The sequence below is a fragment of the Durio zibethinus genome, chromosome 12 (assembly GCF_047325235.1).
Source record: "Durio zibethinus cultivar Kanyao isolate XHJ-2024 chromosome 12, ASM4732523v1, whole genome shotgun sequence".
Classification (NCBI taxonomy): Eukaryota; Viridiplantae; Streptophyta; class Magnoliopsida; order Malvales; family Malvaceae; genus Durio; species Durio zibethinus.
Genome location: NC_143173.1, coordinates 8,065,330 through 8,081,118, shown reverse-complemented (window position 1 = coordinate 8,081,118; position 15,789 = coordinate 8,065,330). Strand labels below are relative to the sequence as shown.

The window sequence follows — 15,789 nt, the reverse complement described above, 5'->3', positions numbered from 1 at the left end:
CAAGCTTTTGGTGATGGCTGCATATGGTTATAAAAGAATTAAAAACATGCCACCACACAACATTAGAAGTGAATCATAACATGCCATGTTTTTCAGGTACTGGAAAAAAACAATGAGCTATACAAATGAAGATATCAACTTATCTAGCCTATTCCTTTGTTTTTTACTAAGCATTTTGAACATTCATTTACTCTTATTCTGAACCATTGTTTATGCTTATTAAGTAGATTATCCTACTCTTTTTTTTATCTATTTTTCTTTTTAAATGGATAAAATGCAATATACGTATCCCATCATACTTTTCATGCTTCAAAATCAATCTATCAAATGATTCTTAACTATCTGTCCTACATTAATAGCATACTTACATTTTTTTATATGAAACATACTAACATTTTGAAATGCAAAAATGTCTCTTCTCAGTCTCTTTTCACCATCCATTTCACCATCCATTTCACTCTGTAAGTAGAAATGCAAAGCACTTTACAAGAACCCTCCAAAATTATACCTATTTCCTTTTGAATGAAGATATAAAGTTTAGGTATATGACATACACCAAATAAAAATAGTAGATATTGGAACAATCTGGAAATTGAAGAAAAATAATAAATAATCTAATTGACTATGGTAACATGTAACATTAACATGAAATCAAGAAGACAAGCATATGCACACCACTAGACATGTATATGCATGCTAATCTCTGCACACGTCTATTTGTAAACACAATTGCTAGTTTTGGCAATTGGCGGCACTGGTTACACAAGAAAAAAAAATCATATATCAATAACTTTAGTAAAAAAATAAGTTTCTGCCAAGAAACAATAGCAATGACAAATAGTTAATGCACAGAACCTATAAACTACAAAAAGCACAAACACCCATTTGTCATTTGACGAGGGATAAAGCTTAAAAGCACTCAACAACATCCTTTATATGAACATTTTGCCAATCAAGGATCCATAAGTCTAGGTAAATATCTAATACATGTTCTAGTTTACATAACTCAATAACAATCTTATTAAATTACCAATAAATAAAGATAAAAAAAATAGTAAAAGAAGTAAAATCGAGTTAAAAATACTTGTACATTGTAATTTGTAAAAATGTGATATAGATATAAAAAAGGGTCCCACAAAAGCCTATTTAATACTCAAATTACATTTAAAATATAATAGACTATTTCAAAATGGTTTCCTAAAGATATCTTAAATGAATCAACAAATTCATGTTAACAAGTAACAATTTTTTAGTAATTTCAAAAACATTATGTTGAAAAAAAAACTAAACCTAAAAGTTCATTCATGTTTGTAAGTAAATTCAACGTTCAATTTCAAGTTTTTCAAAGAAAAATCCTATTTCTATCACTTTTTGTTCTATTTTAAATTTTTCTCACCAATTAAATAAAACCAAAATCATAACTATAATAACGAAATAAATTGGTAAAAAAAGAAAAAGGATAGCCAAACACTGAAAATTACCAATGTTGAAATGGAGCTTACCAATGGAGTTTGAACGGTAAAAAAAATGCAACAAATTAGATAAAATCTTTAGAGATTTGACCCAACAAATTAGACAAGAAGTTTAGGAATTTGACCCAAAATGCAAGAAAACTAACTTGAAGTTTGCAAAAACGAAAGGAAAAATTTGAAAATTGACCACAAAATTATTGAAATTTAGGCAAAAAATGAGAAGAAAGTGACTCAAAATGAGCAGAAATGAAAAAAATGAGTAGGAAAAAGAAAACCAAAAAAAAGGTCTCGTGGGTTTGAAATTTAAGGAAAATTTAGCAGTGTTTTCTTATAAAAACGTCACTAACTTTCTTGCCCTTAACAGTATTTAATTTTAAAATGCCACTATTCAAAAACAAAACAATAGGTTTATTTAAGGCATTTCTGACAGAAAATGTCTTGAATAATCTCTAAAAAAATGGAAAGGTATTATTAAAAGTATTTTTGACAAAAAACGCTTTAAATAATCCCCTCTTAGAGGGGATTTTCTTAGTTTAAATAATACATTTTAATTATAAAAGTACCAGTATAGCTCAGTTGGTTAGAGCTTACAGCTGTTAATTATAAGATCATAGGTTTGATCTCTCTTTCTAGTATTTTTTGGGTTTTCCAAGGGATATTTAAGGCATTTTTTGTCCAAAAAGCTTTAACTAATACCTATTCAAGGCATTTTTCTGCCAAAAACGCCTTTAATAATCTCATCTCATTTTTTATGAAGATTATTCAATGTATTTTTGCCTAAAAAATGCAATGAATAATTCCTTACAAAAAATTGAATGGAGGAGATTATTCAAGGTATTTTTTGTCAAAAATATTTTCAATAATCTCCTCTAATTTTTTTGGGATTATTCAATATGTTTTTGCCTAAAAACGTCTTCAATAAAAATTGAAAGGGATTATTCAAGATGTTTTTTGTCAGAAACACCTTCAATAACCCCCAAAAATGCCTTGAATAATCTCCTCATAAAAATTAAAGAGAATTATTTAAGGTATTTTTATCCAGAAATGCTTTCAATAGTCTCATTTAATTTTTTATAAAAGATTATTGAAGGCGTTTTTATACCAAATGCCATATATAAACTAAATTTTTTACTAGTAGAAACATACAACTGACTTGCATTCATTTTCAGACATGCTTTTCAAAATAGTAACGGCTATTTCACAATTTTTTAGTCAAGTCAAATTTAAAAATAACGCTACTTCCCCCCTGAAATCCTAAAATACCATAGGGAGAGGTAGGTTTTGTATTCTAAAACTTTACGTATTATTAGGAATCTATCAGTTTTTTTCAGAATCAGATTACCTTGAACCAAACATTAGAATCAAATACCTAATAGTAAGATTTTAGAGGAAAATGTTTGGATTCCCCCGAACAAAATGCCCCTTGAGTTTTTTTTAGTTTGTGGATTTATATTTAGTGGTGTTTATGTAAACACCTCAAAATTTATAAAAGTCAATGTATGTAGTGATGTTTAGGTCAACAAATGCCATAAAAATATATTTTTAGTGGTGTTTTTAAATCCAAATGCTGTTATATAAGAATTTAGTGGTGTTTTATAAAAAGATACTACTAACCTTATAAGAACATGAAACTTTGTGACGTTTATTTAAAAACGCCACTAAAAATAGCCACTAATCTTCATTTTTATGTAGTGAAAATGTATGAAGCTTCTAAATAAATAACATCAAATAGCCAAAAAAAAAACCTTTTCCACCCTTTGCAAAAAGCATCAGCAGAAGAAATTGCAAAACACAAATATAATGGCATTATGCACAACTCCCAAATGCATCTTTGTGCTTATATTACCCATTTCAAAGAATTATGAAGAAGACATTTTGGTGTATAAAATAAGAAGTGACTTTGATTTCTTGAATCACTAACTTTGTAAAAAAACTTATATTTTAATTTTAAACCTAATTTACTATAATGGCAAGCAATGATGGTTCTTACATTTGTATGGACTAAGATAGCTTGAAAAGGTTATATAATATGTCATCATGTAGCTAGATATAAAACCTTGATACACAAAATCTAACAAAAAATGAGTTAAATCTCTTACTTTATGCAAACTATATATTAACTTATTATTATTGTCATTGATAGTAGCTTGCCCAAATATTTCAATATATTTAATTCTTTTCCTTAATTGCAAAATAGAATTTACATTAAGCATGCATTCAAAATAAGAGAAGTATGCCTTACATATCAAGCATAGAATCATCAAGTTTATTCTTTTGAGCCTTTAAAAGTTTTATGCTATCCTCATGCTCTTTGATTTTCATTGTGAACATTCAAAAATCATCTCAATATTTTTGCATATATCATGTTGTATTAAAATTTACCTTAAAAAGGCACAAACACAAAAGAAAAAAAAAAAGAATGTTTGCATTTTATATGACTTCTAATGTAACAAATAACCAGATAAGAATAGATTACTGTTCTTTTAGTCTCAACTAAAATGTTGTAAAAGATGACTCAAAACCAATACAATGTCAGATCTCACAATGATGGATTTGGCTTGTGAAAACTCTCAATTTTTCATTTCATCCTCGACAGTGAAAAATGCTTCATTCAAATGCACTTGCATTAGAGTTATGGAATCAAATGCCCTCAATTGAATTGAAAACTATGAAGAGTGAAAGTAATTAGCTTGCATCTATTGATATCATTTCAACAGCATAAACAATAGAAACTCAAAAGCAACTTAGGCTTTAGCATATAAGAAAGAAAAAGCTTAAACATATAAATATTTGATTCAGCGTGTGTATTACACTTTAATGAATTTGTTGATCAAGAGTTATATCTCATAAAATTTTCAGTTAAAAGAAAACAAAACATGAAGTTATTATGAATATTTAAACATCATCCAAGTGAAAGTAAAAGAATACTCCAACTTAAATTTTCAATAATAAATACTAATAACTTAATTCACGAAATAAAAAAATCTTCCCAATAAGATAAAATCTGCTATCAAGAAATTTAAGAAATCTTTTCTAAGAGTTGCTATCTTTTTATTTCTATTTTTCTTTTTGAACTGTCTACCCTTTAAATTGAAGCACTAAATAACTACAAACAAAAAAAATGAATGTATACATGAGATTTTGATCTCAAACATCTGTTTGATCTAAGACAAAATATTGGAAAAAAATAATAAAAGAATTTTGCATTTTAAAGTAGTAAATGTGAGAACTTGTGCATGAAATTCCAAAACAAAATAAAATTTTCAATTTTCTCTTTTTTTCCCTTTTAAGCATAATTTTTTAGAAACCAAATAGAGTGTTGAGTAATTAAGAAGAATTGAAAGTAAGTGAGTGAACCCACCTGGTGATTGGACAAAAATATTGCTGAGCTTAGCTCTACAACCCAACCCGTCTTTCATTCTTTCTTTCTTTCCCCCTCTTATGCCTCTCTTCCTTTTCATCATTTTTTTTTTTTGCTTTCCCTTCTTTTTTTTTTTTTTTTCATGATTGTTTGTCTTAAAAAGCTTTTGGGTCCAAAAGCTTCAATCTTGTTTTTTTCAACAATAAAACCATGAAGATCCAAAAGCTTTTGAGAATTGTTTTATTCCAAAATTACGCATGCAATTTTTTTAAGAGATTGATTACTTATGATGTCGTAAAATAAGGATTGTTTTTATTGCTTATTTAGATAGATAAAAATGTTCTTACCATTTAAATTTTTTTATTTTGATTTTGATTTAAAAATTATACAATAATTTTATTAATTTAATATAATAAATATTTTTTTATTATATAATAAATTAATAAATAAATTAAATTTATTATTATATTATGATTTCATTACATATAATTTTTATTTCATGTACTTAAAAGTTATTTCTCTTTTTACTACAACTTATCTCAATGCCATTGCTATATTTGCATCTAAATGCATATTTCCAGTACTAATTTTAATTTTATCGCTACAATAACTAATCTTACCTCTACCATAATTTTTAATCTTAGCACACATTCAAATGAACCCTTAATTTGAACTAAATTAATTATATGCAATTGAAATTTGAAAGTTATAATTGCGTTTTTTCCCAAGGTTAATGACTAAATCAATATTATTAATATTATGATATTTAAATCCTTTTAGGAAATCCTAGACCTAGTTCATCTATAACAATAAATAAAAGCAATCCCTTTAACTCTACTTTGTACACCGCATTGATGTCTTAAAAAATTTGAAAAGTAAATTTGGGCCATTAACAAATTCTTTATAGTTGTTTTCTTGCATATATTAATGATGAGTTTGTCAACTTCATTACAATTCTTTTTTGCCAAGTAGTTAATTTCCTTTCATTAAATATACCCATTAGTTGACATTTGTCTTTAACCAAAACACTTTGAAACTTTAAACCAATCTATTTCCCAAGCAAAACCATAAGAAATGAAAATAATTCACCTTTTCTCTTTTGCCTCTTGCTGTAATTTGTCTCTAATAATAAAAATTCAAAAACCTAAAGTAAAATCGTGGAAATGTTATCAATTCAAAGCCCTAACCCTAGCTTCACCTTTGAGCCATTAAAGAGATTGACTCATGCTTCTATTTTTCCAATGGCACAGTGTTTGTTGCCATCTTTATGGCTAAAACCACCTTTTTTTATAGTCTCTTTTGCCAGCCCCAAAGGTTTAACCATTAGTTTTTGATTTTTCAATAGATGGATTTCTTTCAACCAATCCTTTATTGATTTTGTAGCTTCGACAAAGAATTCGTGAGTTGAAATTCCAATGATTTTTTATTACTTAATTTTTTAATTCGAATTCTCTTTCTTTTTTTTTTGTTTATTTTTTATTGCAGGTTCGTTTTATTTGTTTTTTTAATTGACTTTATCCTAAGCTATAAGGATTCAGATTATGAAGTTTTTCATGTTTGCATATTAGGCATATTTATAGCAAACTCTTCCAACTGTAAAAGCAAGCTAAATTTTATGTCCGATGTCCACAACCAAAATCCTCCCACTTTAAAAGCAAATTTCACTTTCTATTGTTCACTTCAAAATCTACTTGGTAAGTTCTAATTTTTGTAGTTTTCTTTTATGTTATTATTTTTTTACTAATTTGAATTTTTAATTATGAAAATGTTTTTCATAATTAGTTTTGATAATATTTTGTTTATTGCTTTAAACATGTTTGAATAAATGTTAATGTGGAATGACTATATAAGAACTCACTTTCCTTGCCTTAACAATACCTTTTCCATGTTCTTTTCTTAAAACAATTAACTTCGATGGAGCTATTGACATTAAAACAAAAACTAAAGGAATTGGCATTGTCGCTAGAAATAAAAAAGGTAAAATTGTGGGAGCTCTCATGTGTCTTATGAAAGAGGTCAAAAATCATTTCTGGTTGAGGCCTATTTGTGGGTTCTTTCAAGAGTTTAACATGTTATAACTTTCTGCTTTGTGTTGGATCTTATATGGTATTTAATTACATTAAGTTATAATTGATTCCCTTTTTGAGGATTTACAAGGTTGATAATTATTATCTTTATGAAGATTTAAACTATTTAGAGATTTTCGTTTTATTAGGATTTAGTATAAATTGTTTTAAGGTGATTTTTTTTAATGACCTAGATTATTCTACCTTTTTTTACATTACAGAGGATGATGAGTTTAAGGACTTTATTAAGGAGTTTGAAAAATATAAGTGTTTAGAATTTGATGATAATAAACTTGAATATGAAAATGAAAAATATGATGAGGTGATTGGTTTAAATCTAGAAGTTAATGTATCAAATTTGTCATCGGTTCAATTCTTTAAAGATTTAATGCATATCTATTTAAGTACTTTATCTTCCATTATTGAAGCCAAAGTTTTTCAATGGGCAAATAGCCAATATAAAGAAGAATTTGAGTACATTAAAACATTGGTGAGAAATCTTGCCCATGTAAAGCAACTTGGTGTTAATTCTTGTTTTTCTCAGGGGTTTATCTCTTTGTATTCTCACTAATTATTCTTTTTATTCAATTTTGGTGTGATTAAAGTCTCATGTGTTTCTTTTTGGAGGAATGGAAAATTTGTTACCAGAGAACTCAAGGTGAACAGCAATGGATGTGCAAATTTTCAAAATCTTAAAATATTTTCTTGGTTTGGTCAATTAATGAAAGAGTGTGATCTCATTGCACTTCTTGCCTTTTTAAGACATTGCCTTTCTTTGGAGAATATTGAAATGGATGTGAGTTTTCTACATTTATTTTATAATTTTGATTGTCCACAAGGCTAATTCTCATAGATGTTTTTGTTCTACGTGCATTTGCAATTTATAACTTGGTATTGGGAAGCGTTTGATGATCATATTCAAGTTTATGTTTTCAAACAATCGTTTATTGAGCTGAACAATGGAGAAGGAGAACTAATAGTTGAATTTCTACATAATCTAAAGATAATTATGGTACATCACTTTTTTTTATTATAAGAGTGACATTGAATTTGTTAAACACCTATTATAGAAGGCAATTGTTCTTAAGACACTATTTTTAACTTATGAAGAGCTTAAATTTGATCCTGAATTGAATGATGAAATAAAAGTAATTCATACTTTTTTTCTAATGTCTAATTTGTTCTTTTATCATTAACTACAATAAAAGTGTTTGTCAATTCCTCTTTGCATAGTTATGAAAAGCTTTACCTTCATTTAATTTATTTATCTTTTCTTTGATTTTTATTTTTAATCCTTTAAAATTTTGTCTATCTATTTATGATAAATATTTTCATAATATGTTAGAGGTGTGTAATGGTTAAAAATAGATTAAAAACTTAGAAAGAAAAATAAATTGTCAGCATTTAAAAAAAAAAAAAAAAAACCTCAATAGATTTAAGCAGAACAATATTAAAAGATTTCAGAAAACCCTAAACCAAAAGTTAATTAATAAAACTTCTTATTTAAAATAATAGCAATTTTGACATTGTAAATTTGAGTAGAGTAGGGTTTTTGAATGAAAAGATCTAGAGTTAGTGTATAATCTCGAATCTAGATAGATTTAGAATTTGTAGAGTACTTTAGGTGAATGGTTTGATCTAAAGTTTATAGAATTATTGAATTGATAGCTCTAAAATTGTGTAGTCTCAAATCTTGAATTATTTTGATTTTAACTATTAACATTTCATTATAATTTATTGTCTTTTGAATTTGACATTAAAAAATATATTTTTAGGAATTACCCCTTTAGCATAACACGGGTCCACATTCTAGCTCAAAAAAAAAAAAAAATTATCCCTTGAAGATAATATTATAAACGCAAAAGAAACATATGCATAAAAATTAATTATTTTACTATGGTATTTTTTAAATATAAAAGAATAATATGACTTTTTTTTATTGGATTAGAAAACGTGATATTCAAAAAAAAAAAAAACTCAAATATTTTTCATGTGAATATTTTGTTATGTATATATAATTTTTCTCTCCTTAAGTTATATATTACCTCGAAAATTAATTAATTAATTAATTCATATCATTCAACTGCCTATTTTAATTCTCATTTCTCATGAATATATATATATGGTAAAGCAAAAGATAAAACCTAATTTATATACACATATATATATATATGGAGAGAGAGAGAGATCGTTGTGGCATTTAAATTTTTTAAGACCATTGTAATTTTTTTTAATTACAATATTCTTCCGGTCATTAAAACGTAAAAATTTGAAATAAAATTATGATGATATTTAATATATTTAAAATTTAAATTTTAACAATGCTTTTTTATTTTTAAATTATAAATTTTTTTATAAAAAATAAAAAATTTTGACATGCGATTAACCTTATTGGACTCATTTTAGTTTGCTTTAAATTAGAAAGATCTTATTCACAGTGAGATGAAGTTTCAACTCACATAAAATAAAATAAAAGGTTATTAACATGTCACATTACAATTAAAAAAAAAAGACTTATACATATTTTAATTAATTATGATCCCTTCCTTGTTAATCAAAGATGAAGAAACGTATGCTAATAATTATATGATTTATTGATAAAATATTAAATTTTTAATTTTAATAAATTTAAATTTAAATTATGATAATTTGAAATACTAAAAAAAATTAAGAAACGCATGAATTACATTCTCAAGTGTAAAAAAAAAAAAAAAAAATCATGAATTACCCCCGAGAGCAAATACCCACAAATGGAGAAAAAAAAAGTTAAATATAAGTAATTATGACCCAGACCCTCCATCTGGGCCTTCAGATTTAGGAGGACTTTCCCTTTTTTTTTTTTTTTTAAAGAAACAAAAAAGCCTTTTTAAGCTTTACATATTACCATTAGTCCATTACTCCTTTGATAAATCTGAAGATAATCAAGAAAAGAATCAGAAACATTTTGTGGTAGTTGAGCGAAAGAGATAGTGAAGAAGATGGAGACCAAACCGACAGAGATTGGCAGTTCAAAGATGTTTGGAGGATACAACAAAAGATACAAGCATTTCAGTCCAACCCTTGGCTGTTCCATGACTTTCCATATCTACTTCCCTCCTTCTCCTTCTCCTTCCCACAAATTCCCTGTATGTCCCTACCCTTTTCCACTCTGTTTTTCTTGGGTTTTCTGTAAAAGTTTTTGTTGTATTGTTTTGAATGCAAACGATGAAGTTTCCTTTATGGGGTTGAAGTGAAGTGAATTTCTGGATGGAAAAACTGGGTTAATCTTCTTGCTTTTTTATGCGGATTTTCTCTTCTGTTATGAAAACTCCCTTGGCTGGCAATGCTGCATTGATTTTTCTGGCCCTATGCTGCTGGTGTTCTTTGCCTTTGCCCCTTTGTTATTATTTTATTATTTCTTTTCTTCTTTCTTTCTTTTTTTTTTTTGTTTTAGTTACAAATTTGTAATTGAAATAGTTTATTCTAACTAAATAATAGTTTAATATATTAATCTGATGTGTTTGAATCTATGAGATTTTCAAACCGTATTGTCTTGCATTCATCTTTGAGCAGGTACTTTACTGGCTTTCTGGGCTTACTTGCACTGATGAGAATTTCATAATAAAGTCAGGAGCACAGCGTGCTGCTTCAGCTGAGGCTGTTGCTCTAATTGCCCCTGATACATCTCCAAGTAAGTGCCCATGTTTAGCTAATTGTTGCCATAATTTTTCCAGCTAGATACTGGAATTGCTGACTGTTTGACGTAAAGATTATTGACTTGATTTTTAATACCTGCGATTCGTTTCACCCCCTTTATTGAGGGAGTATGAGTCAGTTATCCTTTGGGTTTTTTGTTTATGGTGCCAAGAACTAACATGCAGTTTCATGTGAATTAAATACCATCTAACCCTTTGGTGAACAGAAAAACAATCCAGCCTTGCATTATGAATAACAATATTTCTTTTTGAGAATCTAATTGAACATTAAACTTCAAGATGTTTTCTGAGTTTATCCAATATTATTTGATTTACACATGTTTGTAGCAAAAAAGGCATTGCTATTTCAAGAATCATGATTTGAGTAGTTGTCACTATGAATCTATTTGTTTGGGTGCTGGAAAATCATATCTACTAACAATCTGGTTCACAGATCCTGATTTTCTGAGCTTTATGAGATATTTGATGGTCCTTTTTGTCATCGTTTTGAAATCTATGTTATTTGAAATCTATGCAGAATGGTAGCATAGATTAGTATCAGAATTTTGATCTCTATTAGTTTATTCAATCTTTTTTCTCCAGTGCTTCAAGACTCTATTTTTTGGGACACAATACAATCAAAGTTCTCAAGGCAATAAAACTAATTAGATATGCTTTGTTTTAACATCATATTTGGTACTTACACCATGTTCTGAGAGACAGCTGAAACCCGACTTCACTGTGACAAAACAGCATAACGATCAATGTTACATAGTGTATAGTTATCTTTTTGTAGCCCAAAATAAGCATCTATGATACGTTGTCATTTTCCCATCAGTTAATACTAGTTTAAATATTTATTAGTTCGCTTTAACCGATGCTTCACCTATTTGGTCTTTCTATGCCATATCATTTTAATAAATACTTATTGCTCTTTATATGCCACATCATCCAGAAAGTGGGGGAAGAAAAAAGTTACAAGAAATAGAAAACCAAAATGAACATATTGTAAGGAAGCTGACATGAACTTCAATTATTTGCAGTAGGTATCGTGCTTTAATATCTCTCTTATTGCAATTGGTTAGCTGTTCTTATATGTAAACATTTGACGTGCATACAAATTATCTTCCTCCAAAATGCCATTTATATTCTTACCACAATTGATTAGCTGCTTCTTTATGCCGGTAAAGATGTCATATGAATATAATTATCTTCTCCAAAATGCCATTTTATCTACTAAAATGTGCAGAGCTGATTCCCCTTTTTTCCCCTTAAATTATAGGGGGCCTGAATGTGGAAGGAGAGGCAGACAGCTGGGATTTTGGTGTAGGTATGCTACATTCAGATTGTTAAATTTAAATTTTGAGATACCTTTTATGGTAAATCTTAAACATTTGTACCCAATATCAAACCATTTTATCTCTCGCAACTTAATTCCTTAGAACCCTTCCTGGAGTAAAAAACATGCCACTTTAGTTCTATGTTACAAACTTAGGCATGTATGATATTTCTCTGAGCAGGGAATCCAAAAAGAAAGGAAACGTTAAATCTATTCTATCTGGAAAAGTTTCCTGATAAGAAATAGCATAGTCAACTTTGCTCTAATTGCATATGACTCTCTCTCTCTCTCTCTATATATATATATATATATATATATATATATATATATATTCATTGCATATCGTTGTTTTATAATGTAAATGTCCAATATAATCAATCAATAAATGTATAAGGCCTGGCTGTTCTTTTTCTGCATTTTATGGTTTTAGAAACTTGAAATACATATTAAAGTAAAAATCCACTACGGCCGCTGCTTTCTTTTTTTTTTTTTTTTTTTTAATCTTTCAAGCTTTTTCTTATTTAATTGCACTATTTATGTGGTTGTATCAACAATGATTATTCTATTTTAGGTAATATGTCTGAAAGATTAAGCTCTCAAGTCATTGAACCTCATTTTATCCATTTTTATATGTGTGTCATGCTTCTTATGTTGGAAGTTTGTCTTTCTTTGGGATTTGAAAGCTTGGAAAATGCTTGTTGGCTGACTTCTTGTTTTTATGACTGTATTCCAAGAATTTGATGAGACATCCATTTAATGTTTTTGCCATGTACAAGTCTAAAAGAAGTTGAAATTTTTAGCTACTTCCTCTTATCATAAGCATGATGATTGAATATTTCATCAAAAAAAATCAATGACTATGCAGTGTACCTAGAGATTACTCCTTTAGCATGTCATTTAATCAAGTGATCTAGGCATGATGATTCGTGAAATTAGGTAAGAGCAGTTAATAACTAATAGAGCAATTATATTGACCAAAAATTCTCTTCTTTTTTTTTTATAATTTTACCGCTTTTTCTTTCTATTTTATTTTTATGGAAATTTTCCATTAACAAATTGGAATTTTAGTGCATAAGAATCATTAATGATGCACAAGGTTGGAAGGAGAATTCTACTTGGATAAAATATACACCTTGCTAAATATTTCTTTGTGAGCAAAATATATAGATGCTTATTAATTTCATAGCCAGTTTGGTTTCTGTTGACGTGATCCACCAATGTTAATGTTACACATGGTCCATTGAGCTAGGCATCAAGGGGTGTGGCTCTTACTCACCCATAGTACTTGTTGGTGATTGGGGATCCAGACCAAGGAATCACTGCTTCTTTCTAATGCTTTGAATGTAATCCTTATTATTCTTCCCTGCCCACAGCATAGCCACTCTGTGGGAATTACTATTTTCGAATTTCAGTGGAGCATTGCTAGATAATTTTCCTACACTATTACACGTAAATAGTCGCAAATAGATGAACCTAAAGCAGGTTATTCTCTGACTGAGTTTCTATCCTCACCCCCTTGTCTTCTTTTCTTTTTTTTTTTTTTTACATTTTCAAATTTAAATTAGGTGCTGGATTTTATCTTAATGCTACACAAGAGAAGTGGAAGAACTGGTGTATGTATGATTATGTTGTGAAAGAACTGCCAAAACTTCTGAGTGAAAATTTCCCTCAACTTGACACATCAAAAGCATCTATTTCTGGTCATTCTATGGGTGGGCATGGTGCTCTGACAATCTATCTGAAAAATCTTGACAAGTATAAGGTAGTTGACAGCAGTATTTACTCCTTACCCTCATTAGTATTTTAATTTATCTAGCTTAGTGACTTGTTAGAATTTCTAATTTTTTTCTCTAGAGGATAACTAGATATATATTCATCTTTGCTCTAAGTTACTTGCTTTTCTCCCTTCTTTATGCTTTTATATTTTGCAGTCAGTATCTGCCTTTGCACCCATTGCCAATCCTATAAACTGCCCCTGGGGTCAGAAGGCATTCACAAATTATCTTGGTGATGACAAAGCTGCTTGGGAGGTCAAGTACCAATTGACTGATGAATGCCCTTCATTTTTACCTAATTTTATACCTTACAGTGGAGATTAATAAATGTAAAAAATGCAGGAATATGATGCTACTTACCTGATCTCAAAGTTTCATGATGTATCTGCTACCATTTTAATTGATCAGGTAAAAAGCAGAATGTCTCTTATTTGAATGTCACCCAACATGACACAACACTCTTGTCTCCAGCTTTCATGTTTATTAAGTTTCTGAGTTATGACAGTGCTTAATCCTGATGATGATTTTAGCAAAATATATTTGTTTTGCTAAAAACAAGAATCCAAAGAAGGGTAGCACTATCAAAAAGATCATATTTAGGCGTTCTGGATGCACTTACCTGTTAGTTTGTTCTGGATGCAGGGGGAAGATGACAAATTCTTGCATGATCAACTGCTAGCACACAAGTTTGAGGAGGCATGTAGGAGTGCTAACGTTCCCGTGTTATTGCGATTGCAGCCTGGTTACGATCACTCCTACTTCTTCGTTTCCACCTTCATTGATGATCACATCCGCCACCATGCTCAGGCTCTTGAGCTCTAATTTCAGGAGGTTTTGTGCACTTGGAAAAATATAGTGTGACCTTAAACAAGTGTGGGAGTTTTCCTTAATAATGCTGCTGTTTCTTTTTTATTATTCACTGCTTTTGACTTTACTTTGGAGTGTTGAGTAATCATAATCAAATGATTATGCTAAATAATCCTAAAATAATGCAAAATTTAAGGATAAAAGATTTTATGTTTCTTGTTGGAATTTCCTGGATCATTATATGTTTTTTAAAATTTTATATACAGTTTCCTATACCTTCGTGACAGAGACAGTGAAACTCCTTGACCATCAACTCAGGCAGAGAGATAGTTGTAAAATAAATAAAAATTACCTATATATAAACGAATGGAAATCAGCTTAATGCATACTACAATGTTTGATATTTTATTCACAATTAAACTTATATGGGTGAAATACATATTTGGTCCTTTAATCTTATAATTTCGGTTACATTGATAACTAAAGAATTTTTTTGTCATATTAGTACTTGGGATTAATTTTGTTAGTTAATTTTGTTAACATAATATAATCATGTTAACACATGTTAAAAAAGTTTAGTCAAGTAACACACATCATTAATACTACCTCATCTTTAAAAGGTAATTTCAGAAAAAATTCAAAAAATTTTCTTAAAAAATTCTAAAAAAATTTTTTAAAAATTTTCTAAAAAATATTAAAATTTTTTTTAAATTCTAAAATTTTTAAAAATTCTAAAAAATTCTAAAAACTTAAAAATAATTTTTAAAAAATCTAAAAACTTTGAAAATTTTTGAAAACAATTTTAAAATATTTTAAAAAGTTTTTAAATTTTATAAAAAAAAAATTTAACTTCAAAAAATTATAAAAAATACTAAAATATTTTTTAAAAATTTCTAATAAAATTTTTGAAATTTTTCAAAAAACTTTAAAATTCTAAACAATTCTAAAAAAATTATAACAATTTTTGAAAAATTATCAAAATTTTTCAAATTTATAAAAAATTAAAAATATGAATTATTTTTATAAATTATAAAAATTATCACAATTTGAAAAGTTTTTAACTTCTAAATTTTTTAAAATAAAAAAATTCAAAAAAATTAAATTTTCTTAAATTTTAAAAAAAATTACAAAAACTTTTTAAATTTTAACATTATTTAAATTTTGTTAAAATCTTCATTTTTTGAATTTTTTTTTAAAATTTGGAAATTTTTTGAAATCTTTTAAATTTCCTTAATTCTTTTTGAAGTTTTTAAAATTTTCTAGAAATTTTATATTTTTTTAAATTTTTTAAAAGT

At 27.7% G+C, this 15,789-nt stretch overlaps 1 protein-coding gene across 1 annotated transcript; it reads left to right on the top strand.

The window, feature by feature from the left end:
• The first annotated feature begins 9,701 nt into the window (after positions 1 to 9,701).
• On the top strand, positions 9,702 to 14,719 carry SFGH (S-formylglutathione hydrolase). The gene is made up of 7 exons (XM_022890404.2): positions 9,702 to 10,024; positions 10,452 to 10,569; positions 11,856 to 11,903; positions 13,478 to 13,674; positions 13,844 to 13,942; positions 14,030 to 14,095; positions 14,330 to 14,719. The coding sequence occupies exons 1-7, from the start codon at positions 9,878 to 9,880 to the stop codon at positions 14,507 to 14,509; spliced, it is 855 nt and encodes a 284-aa protein (XP_022746139.2). The 5' UTR covers positions 9,702 to 9,877; the 3' UTR covers positions 14,510 to 14,719.
• The last annotated feature ends 1,070 nt before the right edge of the window (positions 14,720 to 15,789 follow it).

Coding starts and splice junctions, on each gene's coding strand:
- SFGH (XM_022890404.2), top strand. CDS start 9,878: ATGGAGACCAAACCGACAGAGATTGGCAGTTCAAAGATGTTTGGAGGA. Junction 11,904..13,477: donor CAGCTGGGATTTTGGTGTAG/GTATGCTACATT, acceptor AATTTAAATTAG/GTGCTGGATTTTATCTTAAT. Junction 13,675..13,843: donor AAAATCTTGACAAGTATAAG/GTAGTTGACAGC, acceptor TATATTTTGCAG/TCAGTATCTGCCTTTGCACC.